The sequence below is a fragment of the Apus apus genome, chromosome 7 (assembly GCF_020740795.1).
Source record: "Apus apus isolate bApuApu2 chromosome 7, bApuApu2.pri.cur, whole genome shotgun sequence".
Classification (NCBI taxonomy): domain Eukaryota; kingdom Metazoa; phylum Chordata; class Aves; order Apodiformes; family Apodidae; genus Apus; species Apus apus.
In genome coordinates, this window is record NC_067288.1 from 26,100,286 (window position 1) to 26,116,970 (window position 16,685).

A 16,685-nucleotide genomic window follows, 5' to 3' on the forward strand; every position below is an offset into this window, starting at 1 on the left:
TGAAAAACAGAATGATGAAACAGTGTTGTTGTTTTTCTCTGCTGAGGCAGTCACTCCCCCTGATCAAGAGGAGTATGCTGCAAACTGGAAACAAAACGCAGCTGAAATCCTGTGCATATTAAAAGCGAATGCATGAGAGCAAGGATGTTGAAGAGCCAAAAGGCAAAACCATCACTTAAGGCAGTATTGCACACCCCAGCCACCCCCAGCCCTGCATGCACCAGCGCAGGGAAATGCACTGAATCGTGCAGCAGGTTCCCCCGGGCTCTTGCAGATGCAGTCCCTGCTCTCTCTCTTCCTCCACCCCCCATGGCTGAGCTCCGGCTCCAGCCCACGCTGGGGCGGCAGGGGGAGGCGGGCAGGTACAGCCATGCCTGGCTGCGGGAGGGGAGGCCTGCAGGGCCAAGGCAGCTCCCGTGCTGCAGGCTCCTGGGAGCAGGGCATTCCCCACCCGCTGCCATGGGCTCTCCGGCCCCGCCTGCCCAGCTTGCTACATGCTGGGGCAGCAGTGGCCCTGCCATATATATGAGCTCTGAGGACCCAGCAGCGTCTTGCCAGGTGGTTAGCCAGGGCTGGTGAGCCATGGAGGATGAGGAGGCCACAGCGGTGGCAGCAAAGGCAGCACTGCGGACCCCCAAGTGCTCCCGCTGCCGTAACCACGGCTTCGTGGTGCCGGTGAAGGGCCATGCCGGCCACTGCCGCTGGAAGCTCTGCCTCTGCGAGAAGTGCTCCCTCATCACCGAGCGGCAGAAGATCATGGCGGCCCAGAAGGCCCTGAGGCTGCAGGTGCCCGACCCCCCGGCTGGGGCAGACGCAGGGCCCGCTCCCTCTGGCAAGGGCCCTGAGGCGGCCGCCGGGGCGGCCGGCGCCCCGGAGCAGAGTGGCCCTGAGGGGATGAAGGGCACCCATGAGGGGATGAAGGGCACCCATGAGGGGATGAAGGGCACCCAGGCCACCGGCAGCAACGGCAAAGGCATGGCGTGCAGGGGAGCACCGCCACCTCCCAGCGGCCCTCCCTTCTGGGACTACGGTAAGGGACTGTCCCCAAATCTTCCCCCATCCCCACCATCTTTCTTTCCGCTTTCATCTCTTTCCCCACATCGAACACCGCCGTGTGCGCAGTTTGCACCTGCCTGATTCCTCAGGCTCCAGCTCCCCTGAGAACCGTTCCTGCTGTCTCGCCTTCTTTCCTTCCCCTATGGACACAGGTACCCAACTTGCATTGTTGAATGTGCAACCCTGCAGTTATTTTCCCTTTGGCAGGGTTTGGAGTGCAGGTTGTGCAGCTCTGCAGTGGCAGGAACAACGTGCTTGGCTTTGCCGCTCATTGCAAAGTTGAAGCTTAAACAAGTGTCTTTTTTCTTGAGAGGCAAATGGGTCTGGGACAGAAACCAAACTGATCCACTGCAGGTGCTTGTGCATGTTTCTCTTGAGTGCTGTCCCTGTTTAAAAATACAGAGGCATAAGCTTCCAGCCACAGAAATGCTAAAAAACTCAGCAATGGGAGGTACGAGGGGAAGTTACTGATGCGGTTGCCTCAAGTAAGCATTTTATTATAACACCATAAAAGAAAGAGACCTTTTGGCCATGATTCCTGTAGCAAAGACAACTTGGCTGGGATCACTTGGTATAAAAGTGCATTTGGTATTTATGATCAGAGCATAGATTTTGCAGGTGAAACAGATGTATGGTCTGTCACCTCTTAAATTGCTTCCTTTAATAGAGTCTTTCATGTGACTTGTCTAGTTTATTACTATTTATTACAGTAACTTCATGCTATCTCTATTTACTATAGTAATTTTATGGAAATCCCTACTGACTGCAGTAGTCATTAGTCTGAGCCTCTGGAGAGTTGGCAGCCTGCAAGACAAAAGGCTGTTCTGAGAAGCCCAGAGGAAAGGGTAATTTCAGACATCTCTAGTTCCCACCTAATCTGTCAATAACTATTCCCCTTTTTTTTAGCTTTGTTTCCTAAGAAAATTATATTTCTGGATGATGCTAGCTGTACATGTGCCTCTCAGTCCTTCCCTTAATAACATTTTTTACCTGCTGACTAATTAAAAAAAAAAAAGAGGTTATGGACAAATAGTATAATTCTAGAACTCCAGAAGTTGACCTACTTGCAAAGCAAATTTTTCCACTTTTCTACCAACAGGAGGATGTGCAGAGAAGAAGGACCCTATGTGTATTCAAATAACCATTCTCTTTTTTTTTTTTTTTAAGACTTCAGAGAGGCCACATAATATTCCAGATGCAAGATATAAACCAAAGGAAGTAACTTATTCATGCATCTGAAATTGCCTCTGTATGTCTCTAAAATCGAGCCTTTGTCTGTAAATTAACTTAAGAAGTGACAGATGGAACTAAAATTAGAACTCTGTTATTTATGAGATTTTTGTTATAAGTTCTGCTAGAGTTAAAAGTCTTAAGGTATGTTGCTTTGCTGTTGCTGATGTACTGAAATAATAAGATTCTGGAGCCAGGGCTTTACTAAGGACTAGCTCCACAATGCACAAGACAGAAAAGAACACAGATCATTCTGTGTTACAGTATCATCTGCTCCACTCTTCTTTAGTTCCTTAAAAAATCAAAACACATTTGTGAGGAGTTAAGCGTGAGACCAAAGAGTCAGATTCTCCTGCCTAAGAGTGGAATTTGGTCCAGCAGCTACTTCTACTGAACTCCATAGAATTCCATGCATACTTTCATTTGTTCTTTTCCCATTGTTTTCTAGCTCACCCTGCTTTTCCTCCAGAATACATGGTCAACCCAGAACATCTGGAGAGAGAAGCTCCAAAAGTGTACTCTGGGTGTTCTGGAGTATATCCTTACCATGCATTTCCTATGGGATTTGCCATCAATCAGCCAAGCTGTAGGGGGGCTCCATCACCTCCAGGGATATCACTTCAGAGAGGTTTCCGACACATTCCTAGCCACTATGGACCAGGGAATGCAGCTTCTGTGTCAGTAAGTAGTGCTTCTCTGTTGCATGAAGACTTCCAGGCTTGTTCAGTGGCAAGTGCACCTGTTTTAAACCAACTCTAATGACACATCAGAACAGAAAACAAGGACTTAGAAAGTCAGCTGCAGCTGAGACATGGTCTAAGGAGCTGCTACTTCTCCGTTCCAACATGTTACTTGATGCACAGGCCTTGCATGTGCTAATACATGCACAGATGTGCCAGCATATGGCAACAAAATAGACCAAAAAAATAATATTCACAGGTAAAAATTGAAAGAGAAATTGTTTGATACTGCAGATGTGTCCTGGACAGAGTCTTTAAAGGAAGATGCTTTGTTTCATGTGTTTCTGCAGATTCCAGATGGAGGTGGAGATTTCCATCAAGGATACTACACTCCTCTGCCTCAGTTCATCCCACCAAATTTTCTTCCAGGGATTCACTACATTCCACCTCCCCTTTCACTGAACATGGTGGCTGAAACAACCAAGGACGCACACGGTAAGGAAGTATGAGTCAAGCCCTGGGAGACTCAGTTTTAACCGAGTTTCAATACCTGAGCACAGAGGTGGAAGCCTCAAGCGACCCTGATTCTAGGTAGTGTGCAGGGCTTCCCAGATCCTGTGATGGAGCCAGAACTGAAGTAAATCCCAGGAGAGACTGCCAGCCTGTACAGCTCTAGGCAAGGCTGACTTAGGAGAAGCAGCCTGACATGCTTGAGCTTTCCAGCTAACAGTCACCTCAATCTGAGATTGAGGTGCAGATGTTGGAGGCCCCAGGACGCAGAACTATTCCAGAATATGATCTGTTGCTGTTCTCAAAATGAAAATATTTTTCTAAATAGCTAGTTTGCAGGACTTGTCTTAAAAATTAGGAGGATCTGTTGCAGTTTAGACAAAATGCTAAAAATAAATAAATAAATAAATGGAATAAAACTTAGAATAATATGGAATTTCTTGCTCATCTGAAAATCCTATATTTTAATTGCTGTAAATGAAAGACTGAATCTTCAGAATCTCAAGTTGTTTTATTGAAGCTCACAGGATTTAAAATTTTTGGCATTGGTTAAGTCTTTGTGCTTCTCTCTTTTGGGTCTCTTTTCTGTATTGTGCTTACAAGTGGATCTATCTGTGATTATATTTGCAAGTTTTTCATTAGGCTGCAGCTAGCTGTGACCACAAGAGGGTAGAGCTGCTCAGAGAATTAACCACTAGCACTAGATGAGTGAATAGCCATTTCTATTTTAAATTCTTTTTGAAAATGCAGATAAAGAGATACATCTTTATTTCTCTTCTTGATCATGAGAATAAAAAATTGTTAATCTGATTGTTTATGAAACAAGTTACAATAATCACCCAGTGAAAAATCAAATATTTTGTGTATGAGGGAGGAGAAATAAAGGAATATAATTTGAACTGAAAAGATGTTAATGGTGGTTGTGTGGAACAAAATACAGGTTGCGGGTCTTTTGGCCTGGTTTCTTGACAAGATAAGGCTCATGCAGTCTCATTTTCTCTTAATCTCAGTCCTCTCATAACTTTGCAACCCATTAGTTATTTTCAGCCAAACATTTCTGTTGTGACCACAGGCCTGCACATTATCGATCTGCGAGGGAAGCAGATGTCTCCCACAAGATGGTTTGTTTGCAGCCATGTTGTGGTGCTTGGCAGGCAGTCAGCTTGCACTCAGTTCCTGACTGATGTCTGTATAGCTTGGCTAATAGCCAAGGGCCTGCCACTCAGCCCAGCAGTGGGCATGGATCTTCAGAGCAGGCAGAGCATACCTGCTTCTTGTCTGGCTGGGAAGTCAAAGAGAAGCAGGAGATGTGGGAGACAAGGGGAATATGAAGAATATGGTAGTGGGGGGGTGTACAGACATCATAGAAATGTGAAGTTATTACAAGATACAAAGGCATTAGGACTTCAATGCAGCATGTAGGAGATACCGGTGTGCTGGTGGTGAAACAATATGGCCTGAGTTTGAGGGCAAGAGGGGAAATTCAGGGTTGGCAGGCAACCCAGAAAGTGTTTGTGAAGATAAATGGGTTTTGTGATTTGGAGGGGACAAAAGATCTGGGGGATACTGCAGTGGCAGATAACCTGGAAGGAGCTGCAGCTGTTCTGTTGCAGGGTGTGGGAATGGGAAGGAACTGGGAGTCGCAGTCAGACATGGGGGACATGGAGAGAAACAGTGATATTGCATGATGAAAAAAGAGGAAATCTAGTCCTCTTTTGGTAGAATGAAGTTGTTCTGGGCAAACAATCATGAAAACAGGCAACTGAATAAAGAAGAGAGACCATGAGAGCACCCCCCAGAGAACAAAATGTCATATAATGACCTCATCCCTTATTACACACTAGGAAAATCACAACCCAGGTACGAAGTCATAGCAAACAATGCATTGTGCATTTTGCTGCTCAGAGAACAATCCAGTTTTGTTAGTACTATGGAGAAAGTAAAGATTAATTCCACTACATAGCATTTGTGCTCCAGAATATGTAAGAATTTACAGTTGTGACCCAGCGAGGAGGGATATTTCTGCATGAGGTCATATACAAAACAGCCTGCCAGCACAAGATGCAGACGTAGAGGGGAGCTACAATGGAAAGAATAGTTCTTTGATTCTGATATTAAAGATGCTTGAAAAAAGAGAAAAGCTGTACTATTTACTGCATAGGGATATTTTACAATTGCATCACACCTTTTTCTCCAAGAAAGGAACTGACTCAAACCTGCAATTAGACTTGGAAACATTCTTCCTCCAGGGAGACCTCCAGAATTGAGGTTAAATGGGCTTTCTGGCAAAACTGTTGCAGGAAAATTAATCTAGAAAACTCTAGGAGGGGACAGCTGGGGAGAAGAAATGTGTGTGATCTGTGTCCTGAAGGGAATCTGTGATGAAGACAAAAAAAGACAACCGACCTAAGTCCTGTCTAAAAAAGATTTTCCAAGGCTAGAAGCTGATGCCAGAAAGGTTTGAGACAACAGCTGACTGCAGTTGAATGACTAAGGCCAGTTAAGTTTACAGTGGTGATGTGAAATATAAGCCATATTTTTACACAATTTCATGCAGTATTGAGTAGTAATGCTGTGGAGTTGTGACAAAATAAACACAAGGTATGTCCAGTAGAGCAGCTAGTACAGAGCCTGAGGATAGAGTCTGATTGCAGATTGTTGGTTTGCTAAAAGAGCAAGCCACAGAAAAACAAATGAAAACCCAAGTCGCCTGTGAGGAAATGAGGGAACTTTTCATGCAAATTAGCAAGTACAGACTTCATAAAATGAAAATCCCTAGTTGCGTTTAAAGGAAGGATTATTTAGTCTGTCAAGGTCTTTGAGGATCCACAGGAGTGTTAAACAGGCATGGCACAGATTCGCTGCAATTAAGTGGGCAAAGAGTCTGCCTCATACTTCTATTCACTGCAGCTCCACCACTTGCCATCTTGAAGCACTCTTGCTATCTTTGAGCAGGGCTGAAACAATCAGCTGCTGTCTGGAGTGCAGTAGCTCAGTTCAGGGAGCTGCAACTCTTGCTGTCAGGTACTTTTGAATTAACTGGGTTGAAAAAACAAACTGGATTGAGAAAAGTAATTTTGCATTGAGAATTTACCTCTGGAGGGTGATTGATACCAGGCGTAATGCAAATACAGAGCTTGGGGGTTTTGACTTGTTTGTTTGTGTTAACTCTGACCTTTTACTATTATTCATTTCTATTTCAGCTGCTGAAGCTGACAGTCAGGATTCAGGGGTGGTTCATGAGCCTGGCCAACCATCTTCTCCAGAAGAAACCAACAGAGACCAAGCTGTATACTCTAAACAGTAAATGGCCTGGAGAAGGGCTCAGTAGCAAGCAGCACTATTTTCATTTCTAAGGAGAGCGTTAGTTAATATGAGGGTAAAGTGACACTTAGCCACTAGGCAGCCACAAAGGCTAGAAGTAGGGGATTAGTCCCCTGCCTCACTTTATGATCATGTCAGAGCTGCCAGGCTCACAGCTTTGCCTCCCTAGCACTGTAAAACCCTTGTTCCTAGAAGACGTTTTCCAGAGCCATGGTAAATCCCTTCCCCCTTAAGCAGGTGGAAGCAACAAGTGATTATGACTCTGAATTTGTTTCCTTTGCTGAGGTTACATGGCTCCCTGACTTTGGAATGAGGTCTCTGAGCCATGTACATTCTGTAGCCTTCTTGTGTTCATGACAGTAGTCAAAAACGTGTTGTTTGTATCTCAGTTTCCTATAAAGGAAACCTGGTTCTGGATATTATAGAAGAGTTAAACGATGTGGAGCCTGAAGACTAAGTGAGAGAGGGTGGGAAGACAGTCTGGGTTGCTGATTTACTTGGCTGCTTAAGAACATGATTCACTGGATTCAGCAGGGTAAGGGAACAGTTGGTGCTTGGTACACTTGTCAAGAAGGCCATGGGAAGAATTTGCAGAACAGTCTGGTATAGGGTGAAATCCAGTGCCTCTGCATTGTTTTCTGGGTGAACTGCCTTTAAGGCACCTTCTGTTCAGGGTGGGGACAGACCAGTTTGGAATCACCTCTTGTCACACAGGCTTCAGGATTTTGAATGTCCTTGATGGTTTATACATAATTTCAATGTTGTTGAACTCAGTACAGCTGAAAGTAAACAGTGTGATTTGTTTCCAAAGGCCACATGTAGACAGCTTTATACATGTGTATTGAAAGTGCACTGTGGCGTATCAAAGGTGTGGAAAGATTGCTTAAGAAACTAGGACAAAACACCATTTAGAATAATAATTAGTCAAATCCACACATACTAGACTTTTCAGTGATAATGTTTAATTAAAATGGAAGGGTACTTTAATGTTTTGCACAGAGGAATTGGTTTTGTATTAAGTGGACCAGTTGTTAATGTTAGAGTAATTTTGGGAGGACTTTTGTATTATTAAAATATTCATTAAATTGTTGGTATGGTTTTGATTATTTGGGGCTTGCATATCTACACTTAATTTTTCTAGCGAAATATCAGGTGTTGCCCTGTACAGCTCTGCTTAACAAACTGGTCTGGAGAGAGATTTAGGCATCACTATTTTTCTTCTACAATTTTTGACTGATGCTGTAGAGGTGAGTGCAGTAAAATAAACATTATTTTCTGCTACTTGTACTAACAATCCCTTGCTCAATCCAAGTGTAAAGAAATTATACTAAACTGAAATACTTTTTTTTAACATAGTAGATGATCTGCTGGAATGCTTTCCAGCACAGTCAGGGTTTTGAGAGACAGTGAATGCAAGTGGCAAACTTAAAGCTGCCAAGAGGAAAAACTGAAAAACACATCTCTATAGCAAATCTGATGTACAGCTTGCTATATACTAGATTTACAACAGGATCTCTGCTGCCAGGAGTCTCCCAAACCTCTTCTTAAAATTGCTTGGGAAAATCTGCATACTTCTTTAAGGTGTTTGAATAGAGCATTTTCAAAATAAATTAATCTACAAATAGAAACCAGCAGCACCCACAAAGCAGGTTCCTTTGTGGATGGAGTGGTTTATATATATATATAATCATTACTAAATCATTATATGTATAATGATTTAAGGAAATAGTAATGTATAAAATGAACAGTTGACTAGTTCCCTTCCCAGATGCTCTCCTAAAGTCATATTCAGTGTTGTCTTACACTCCTTAAAGCAAGATGGACTCCAGCTGATTTCACTGACTATTGCACAGTCATTGCAGATAAGCTGCAAACACAGTATTGTGTTCTCTCTGTTTTGCTGTGCCAGTGACCACTTCCCAGTTGCTGAACCAAACTCCATCTTTTTGAACTACCTGTGAGTGACCTAAGCCTTTACTTTGGCTGTAAGAATGATGGTATGGCACTGCAATAGGATCTCTCTCAGTGCATTGCTGCAGACCACTGTTCATCTCCAGAAGGATGTAGAAAGTTTAAATACAAGCCAGAGAGAGGCACCTAAACCGAACAAGGAGATGGAGGAGTTGCCTTACAAGGGGAGTCTAAACATAAGTCTTCAGTTTGTAGAGGAGAAAGTGGAGGGGGGATATGACTTGGTTTTAGAACATCATGTCAGCTGGAAGCAAGACCATTACAAAGCTTGCTACTTCCACACACATGAAGGACAAGCAGGTGACCAGGGATAGGGACAAATTATGTCACACCATGCTGATTGCCTTCTGTAATGAAATGACAGGCATCTACCCCAGTCTAACAGGTGAACAGTTACAGTTTGCTTTCCTGGGACAGCAAGAGTGAGACCAATACTGCTTAATATGGATAATCATATCATCAGTCAAACTTGAGTGTCATTTCAGATGTTTACATTTTAGGAAATTTGTCCCCAGGTTCTTACACCAATCTCTGCATGGAAAAGTAAATTACTTGGTAGGAGAATTAAAGTGAGTAACTCTCCACTTCACAGGAAGAATTAATTATCTTACGTGAATAATTCAGGGTTTCATTCTTCCATTTTATGCTCAGCTTGTCCTTTTTAACCAAGGAAAAAATGTTACTTGACAACTGGTACTGTCATACTGTGCACTTAAGGACTTCAAAGCGAATAATTTTAATTCCAAACTTGGTGCCAGCAATGTTTCCAATAATTAAACTCTGTGATCTCTTCTGACTCCATTTATTTAAATAAATGACTTAGGGATAATGAAATCAATTTGGATTGAAATGGAATGATTTGGATTAGACAAGTCTCTGAGAGGTTGTTCCAGCCTAAATCATCCCAGAATTTTATTGTTTTTTATTAAGGCTGTAGCCACATAGACTTTGGTCAAATTCATAAAATTTGGGGAGAAATAGGAAAATTAGCTGCACTTCCTGCTCCTGAAATCTCTCTGCATGCAAGCTGCTACCAACTGCAGCAGGAATTCTGCACATAGCACTTGTCATCATTATTATTCTCTGACTGCTGAGGACTGACTCCTCTGCTAAACAGATCTGAACTTCTGAAGATGTGATTCCTAACACCTGACACTTCTGTCAGTCCCCTGTCCTCACTGCAAGCCCCTAGGTCATCACATACACTATTCCTACATTGAAGAGGAAAACCTGAAATTGGGAACCATTCAGTGTTTATTCACACCACTGATTCCATTACTTTCAGTGGAATTACCTGCAAGGGTACGGAGTTGACAAGTTGGATTAAGGATCCAAGTTTTACACAGAGGTGTCCATGATGCTGTCCAAAACCTCAGATTATTGTAGATTTGCATTTTGTGTAGGAGCTTTGGAAAAAAGAAACCCAAGGGATTCTAGAAGGATTACATAGTATGTCCACTCTGCAAACATACGTAAGAATTATTTGTCATCGCCCTACAGAAAACTTCTAGATGTTAACATTCCTGTGGTATCACCTTCTACATCTGGACTGCAGCAGGTCTTCATACTACAGTACTTATAATACTCTTTCTAGATTTTTTCTTTTTCCTCTTGGAATTAGATGCACTCACTTGGAATCCTCTGAATCTGCAGCAAAACTATAGCTGTTTTTTCCACATTAATGAATAATTAATGTTGAGCAGCAATCCAAAGAAATATTTAATTGCCTGCCAATAAAGTCAGCTTGCTGCAAACAAAATTCTCCCTCCCCTTAAAAAAATAATTTTGATGACAGAAAAATTCTTTATGATGTGAAACACCTATTTTGGAACAGTGGAAACTTTAATTAAATCATTCTTATGGGTAAGTGGGTCTGGTTTTCCTATTTTTTGCCTAATATTTTACTACTGCAACATTAGCATTAGTCATGGTTATGTCTCTGCTTTGCTTGCCAGATCATAAGGGAGAAATCCAAATGTAATTGAAGACTTTGTGGAATCTATTCCTGAAATCAGTGTAACCGCATGTTTTATTGTAGCCCAGGTCATTGAGAGAGCTCAATGACAAGGCACTGATGTGCCTATTCACCCATGCATTTTACCTACCAGTATCCTTACAGGAATGTCTTCTCATACATGACTAGGCCTTGAAGAGCCCAGGTTAGAATATTTCTGAAAAAGTCCCAGCCCAAACCAGCAGGCTTATTTTGGTATTAATTTAATTTACAGCGAGTTACATGTTTCTCTTCTTTCTCCTTGCTGGCGCTTCCCACTGGCTCTTTGGATATTGTCCTCATCAGCTGGGCAACATTAGTGGAGACCTTGCTACTGACTTCATAGAGTGATCCCCTATGGATATAATGATGGGCCAGTTGTGATCTCATGCTGTTTTCACTTTTATTTTACGCAACTGTCTTTAGTGTAGGCATTTCTGGTTTCATTTACTAATTACTGTTAGAGCTTTATACTCTTACTGGTACTCAAAAGTGTCCAGGCCACATAAGCTAGAGGAAATACAAAACATTTCTTTCTACAAAACATTTCTTTGTTCAAAATGTGGTTCAAATAAGTCATAGTTTGCTGGGAACCTTCTTAGGTTTTCATGACAGGCTCTGTTTCCCATTAAGAGATACGTTCTTTTGATCAAGGTGCAAATTGTTTCTCATGCTCTTCCAATAGTAAGCATACACTTATATTCAAATAATTATAAAGTCTCATGTACCTGCAGATCGTTAATTTTTTACATCCCCTTCCTCATGGACTGTCACACATCATTAAATGGTTCTTTACTTCGGAATGTTCCTCAGTCCTGGGATTGATTTTAGGCACTTTGGCCCTTTTCTTGCCTGTCTTTCCAAAGGCTTTCCATTCACAAGGCTAAGGATCCCATTCCTCAAGACTGCCCAGCTTTGTAGAGAGATCTGCAAAGGCCACACCTGTTTAATTTGCTTTCCTTACCGAGTCTTCAGCTGTATTATCATCTTCTCAAAACACTTCACGGTATTTTTCACAGCCCGTACAATAATGGCATACAGAGGAATCAAACTTTAAAAAGAAAATACAGAAAAAAAAAACCCAAAATACCTTTCTTTTAAAGAAGCAATGCTGTGGAGGAAGACAGAAAAACTGAACCTGGACTCCTGGGTCCTTGCAGTGGTGGGAGTAGCTTGTGAAGGAGAAAGCCACCTGTCCCTCCCCAGCATCGGGCACAGCCCAAGGGCTGCGCTCAGACCGCAGGAGATGCCCCAGCACTCGCCTCTGAAGGGCGCGGAGCCGCCTCACCCTTCAGCACACGCGGGGGCAGCGGAACGAGGCACAGCCCGGCCCGCCGCTCCCGCCGCAGCCAAGATGGCGGCGGGGCAGCCCCGCCCGCCTGCCCGCCACCTCCGGCTCCCCTCACCCTGCCCGGGGCGGCCTCTGGGCACCGGGGCGGCCTCTGGGCCCCGGGCTGCGAGGGAGGACGGCGACCGCCTCTCCCGGCGTGGAGCGGGCCGGGCGGGACCCGCCTTCATCAGCGGGTGCTAACGAGCGGGGCGGGGCGCGTCCTGAGGCGGAAACCGTTGGGCGGCGGGGGTTGGCGGCCGTCGTGAGGCGGGGCTGCCGGCCGTGAGGCGGTGAGTGCGCTGCGCTTCGACTGCGGGGCTCTCGCTTCAGCTCTGGGTGGCACAAAATGTTCGTTTACTTACACGGGTGAAGTATTCAAGGCCTCTGGGTTTGAGGTCACGGTTCCCGTCGAGGTTCCGTGCTGCGGCGGCTGCCAGATGATGTGAAATTCTTGTGTGTTGCGCGGGCGGGGTAATGACGTGCTAATTACAGCTTTGGTCGGGTTCAGCTGATGGTTTGCACTTCTTAATGCTCCTGCCTTCATAGTGCAAAGGGGAAGACAGTCCAGGTTGTCTTTTGTTCCGGTTGGATCCCTCCAAGGAAGGTCCAAGAAAAGTGTAACGGTGGCAGGATGGTAGTTTGCCACGGGCCTTGTACAGTGAGACTTGAGGGTACCTCAAACACTTGGCTCTGTTCGTGCCAGGAAAAGCTGAGGGAGCTTTGTGCTAGCAGGTCAGCCAGACTGGACATCTCTACGTAGTAGCTTAACTTTCATGTGTAACTTCTGTTGGTCACCATTATCTAAGTCCTTTCTAGCATGAAAAGGACAAATTCAAATTATAAGGTGTCTTATCTGGCCACTTACGTATGAAATAATAGCTAAAGTTTAAATCCACGTTTTGGAAGGTATACATGGCATTCATTTTCATGGTATAAATACAACCTGTAGTGCATGTTACCAGTACTTGATGTAGCTTTACTTTTGATACTGATTTTAAAAGTTCATGCTTTCAGCATATTTTTGCTATTTGAAAAGTCTACAAGAAAAAACCCTGTAGCTTAAAAACAGGAAAGGGAAACATTTAAACTTGAGCCAAAATACCCTTATTTTTAAAGTAATTCAACACAGTTATTCATGGCTTTGGATCCTTGGACTTAAATTTAGCTATAATGGACATTCAGCCTTAATGTTAGTCCGGTGAGACTTTTGCTTATTCACGTTGAACTTCTTCAGTGTAAGAAGGTAAAATGAAATCTGAGTCTTTCAGACCAATTTATGTCTTTACAGGGCTTCTTAGCGGCTAAACTAACTTGGTTTGTTTACACTCATTTCCAAGTTCAAAATTGAACTGTCAGGAGACTTAACCAGTGGAACAGATTACTAACAGGCTGGCATGAATTTTCCATGACTTTAAGTCCAAAACAAGTAAGCAAGTTTCTCTAGAAGAAATAAAGGTGGATGTGTTGAAGAAATCCAAGTGGAATGTGGTCTGTCTCACTCAATAGGTAGTTCAGAGGATAATGGCTGCTCTTGGTTCCACACTATAGACTGAAGCTCAGGAAGGCACTTGCCTTTTAGGGTAGGCAGTTCTCTATCTGACTGCTAAAAAGGCCTAGTACTGTAAGAAAGGGCTCTGTAAGAAAGAATAATGTGCTGTGAGGACTACACATTTCTTTCAGTATGACAGTGGCATTCATTCTCTAGAGCATGTTCAGTGGTGGTTGGTGCAGTCTGACCTGTATTGTGTTACTTTCGGTTTCAGACCCCATTTTTTAAGACTTCTGCATGAGAATTGCATGTATTTATGTAGTAATATAAATAAACAATTTTGTGTGTGTGTAACTGTAAGGAAAAGATTGGTAAAAGTATTTTTATACCAAGTTTCTAGCTTTCCTCCTCTAAGTTCAAGCTTGTCACATTTATTAGTGATTATTACAGTATTTAAATAATATAACTTTTAAGCTAGCTCTTAGTGGTTGATTAATGGAGCAGGGTGGTATAGTAGTTGAAGCTGAGTCAGGAGGGCTTTGTTCAATACCTGACCTCAGGCCTACCGAGTAAAGTTTAGCAGTTAATTCTCTTCTTATCCTGGTTTCTTCATATCAGTGGTTTTACAGACCTTTTTGGGGACTTGCAGCAAATTATGTCTGAGAGCTGTTAGAATTTTATAATCTAAACCTGTGGAAGTACAGATTTGGTTTGCATGGTATCTTTTGTGCTAGTGTTTTAGAGCAGTCTTGAAAGACTTTCAAGACCAGTCTGGATGCATTTCTGAGTGACCTGCCCTAGATTCTGTGGTCATCCTGCTCTGGCACAGACTTGGTCTTGATGATCTCCAGAGGTCCCTTCCAACCCCTACCATGCTGTGATTCTGTGATTTTAATTCAGACAATTCTAAAGTACTTTTTTTGTTTTTTTTCCTCTAAGGTATAAGCTTCCCTCCCAGAAAAAGAGGCATTCTGTTTTCAACTTCAGTGAGAGAAAGTGGAAAGAAGGAACCTTTGCAGATAAAGAGCTAGAATGTGTCACAATGGAGTGGGTTCTCCAGGGGAACTAGAGGAAACAGCACTAGCTCAGAGCCTACAAAGACCCAATAAGGACCTTGTAGCAGTCACATGAACTTAATTAGGATTGGTGACAGTTTTCAGCTTACTGTATTTCAGGTGTGATTTCCTACATTTTTTCTTCTTCTGCTACATTCAAACACAACAGTTCCAGAATATTGACTTTTTCCATACCAGACACAAGACTTTTCCCCCTCCAATATAAATGCTTTTACATCTGACTAAATTGAGAGCCACAGCTTAGAGAAAGAAATCTGCCTAAGAAACCAGAAACATGCAACAAAAGTGACTGTGGTTGGAGGGCTAGAACTAAGCTCACTGTTCCTCTTAGAGAGATGTGCAGTCAGAGGCAACAAAAACACAGGCTAGCTGTGAAAAATGCATAGAAAACTACATGGAGCTATGGTCAGAACACAGGCTCAGAACCTTACAAAAAGGTTCTGTGGAGGAAAAGCAACATGTGATCCAGAATGGAAAGCCGTAAGTGTCTCTGGCAAAGGACAGTGTGTGATGTTTAGCTAGAATATCTCAGCCGTGTTATTCCAAAATGAAAATTCCAAAGCAGAATTTACAATTTTCAATAGAATCCTTGTTAAAAGCACAAAACACACATACATCATGATGCTGACGAGCAGTTTCTCAGTAGGAGCAGGACTGAGTTGCTGTTTGGAGAACGCATGCAGAACTGGTGCTGTTCAGGAGTATCTGACTTGAGTGTAAGTGTGCTTAATCTTCCATGAGAATTGATGGAATTACAACTGTGCAGCTCTCCTTAGAGCAGCCCAAGAAGCAGATTACATCTAAGGCACCATCCTTTGAGGCTGCCTCTGGTGCTTCAGTTAACATGAATTTCTCTACAAGGGATTGGTTCTTTCTCAGTCATTTAAGTGTTTTCCTTGACTTGGAGTCTGAGCAGAACATTAGCTACTTACAATCAAAGCAAGACTTGCACTGGAACTCCTTTCTCTGGCAGTAAAGAAGCTTGAAACTACAACCTCAGTGCACTACAGAGTTTCAGCAAGTACAATAATCAAAAACTGGTTTGAGAGGGGATGATCTGTAGGTTTTGAGTGACTACTGATATCATTGTTCAACCTGAGCAGTGGTTGAAATGAAGAGGCCAGACTGATACCTTGCTCTAGAGAATTTATGGATCATCAGGAGTTAGTTTTGTCTTCTCAACAAAGTGCTGTATCCCAGGTAAGACTGTATGAATAGGTACTGTGTGAGGTAACATAATGAAGCTCATGTTGGAGAGGATGTTTTTAGTATCCTGACTGGGAAAATAAGGTATTTTCCAATAGGTGGTTCGTTTTTCTTGCATGTGCAAGCAACATCAAGTAGCCAGTTTTATTCAATATTTCAGAACACTACCTATTAAACAGAGCTACTATGTATTTTACAGCTTACAAAAAAGTCTTCTCAGAAGAAGAATTTTTAACTATCTTTCTATTCCCTGTTAAGGAGTATTTTACAAGATGTAAAAGGGATGAGTAGTATACTGAAAAATAAGTGAGAAGGGAGTTAAAATTGCTTTGCATTTTAAAAAAATACCCATTTTAGTCAAATTTTTATGAATGGTTCTAATGCTTGCAGAAGTTCTCTCTGAACTAGTGCTTGTTGATTATATTAGTTTTTCTGGACCTTGGTTTAAACATGAAGTCAGAGGTCCCTAGGATTCAGAATACTTTTCTCTGTAACTGGTGAAGTGCTGAAATAATGAAGGAATAAGCACATGCTTTCTCTTGATAAGGATAGTGACCAAAATGACAATGGAAACATTCATCTTGTTGTACAGTCACTTAGCCATCGAAACAGGCTCTCAGGGCAACTATCTTTGCCTTCTCTGCAGTGCTCAGACTCTTCAAATTGGATATTTGAATGCAAAGCTTGGCCTAAGCTGGAGAAGGCTGTTTCTTCCCCTGTAGCAACAAGTCTGTTTGTATCAAAAAATAACAACCTATTGCAAAAGGGAGTAAATTCAAAGCTTTAATATGTAGTTTATAAATTATTTTCCTCCAGTGGG

At 42.7% G+C, this 16,685-nt stretch overlaps 1 protein-coding gene across 1 annotated transcript; it reads left to right on the forward strand.

Moving 5' to 3' along the window:
- Nucleotides 1-370: 370 nt before the first annotated feature.
- On the forward strand, nucleotides 371-6,783 carry DMRTB1 (DMRT like family B with proline rich C-terminal 1). The gene is given in 5 exon segments (XM_051625225.1): nucleotides 371-554; nucleotides 557-1,030; nucleotides 2,735-2,967; nucleotides 3,317-3,461; nucleotides 6,680-6,783. Coding segments are annotated over 5 exon segments (1,140 nt in total).
- Nucleotides 6,784-16,685: the final 9,902 nt, after the last annotated feature.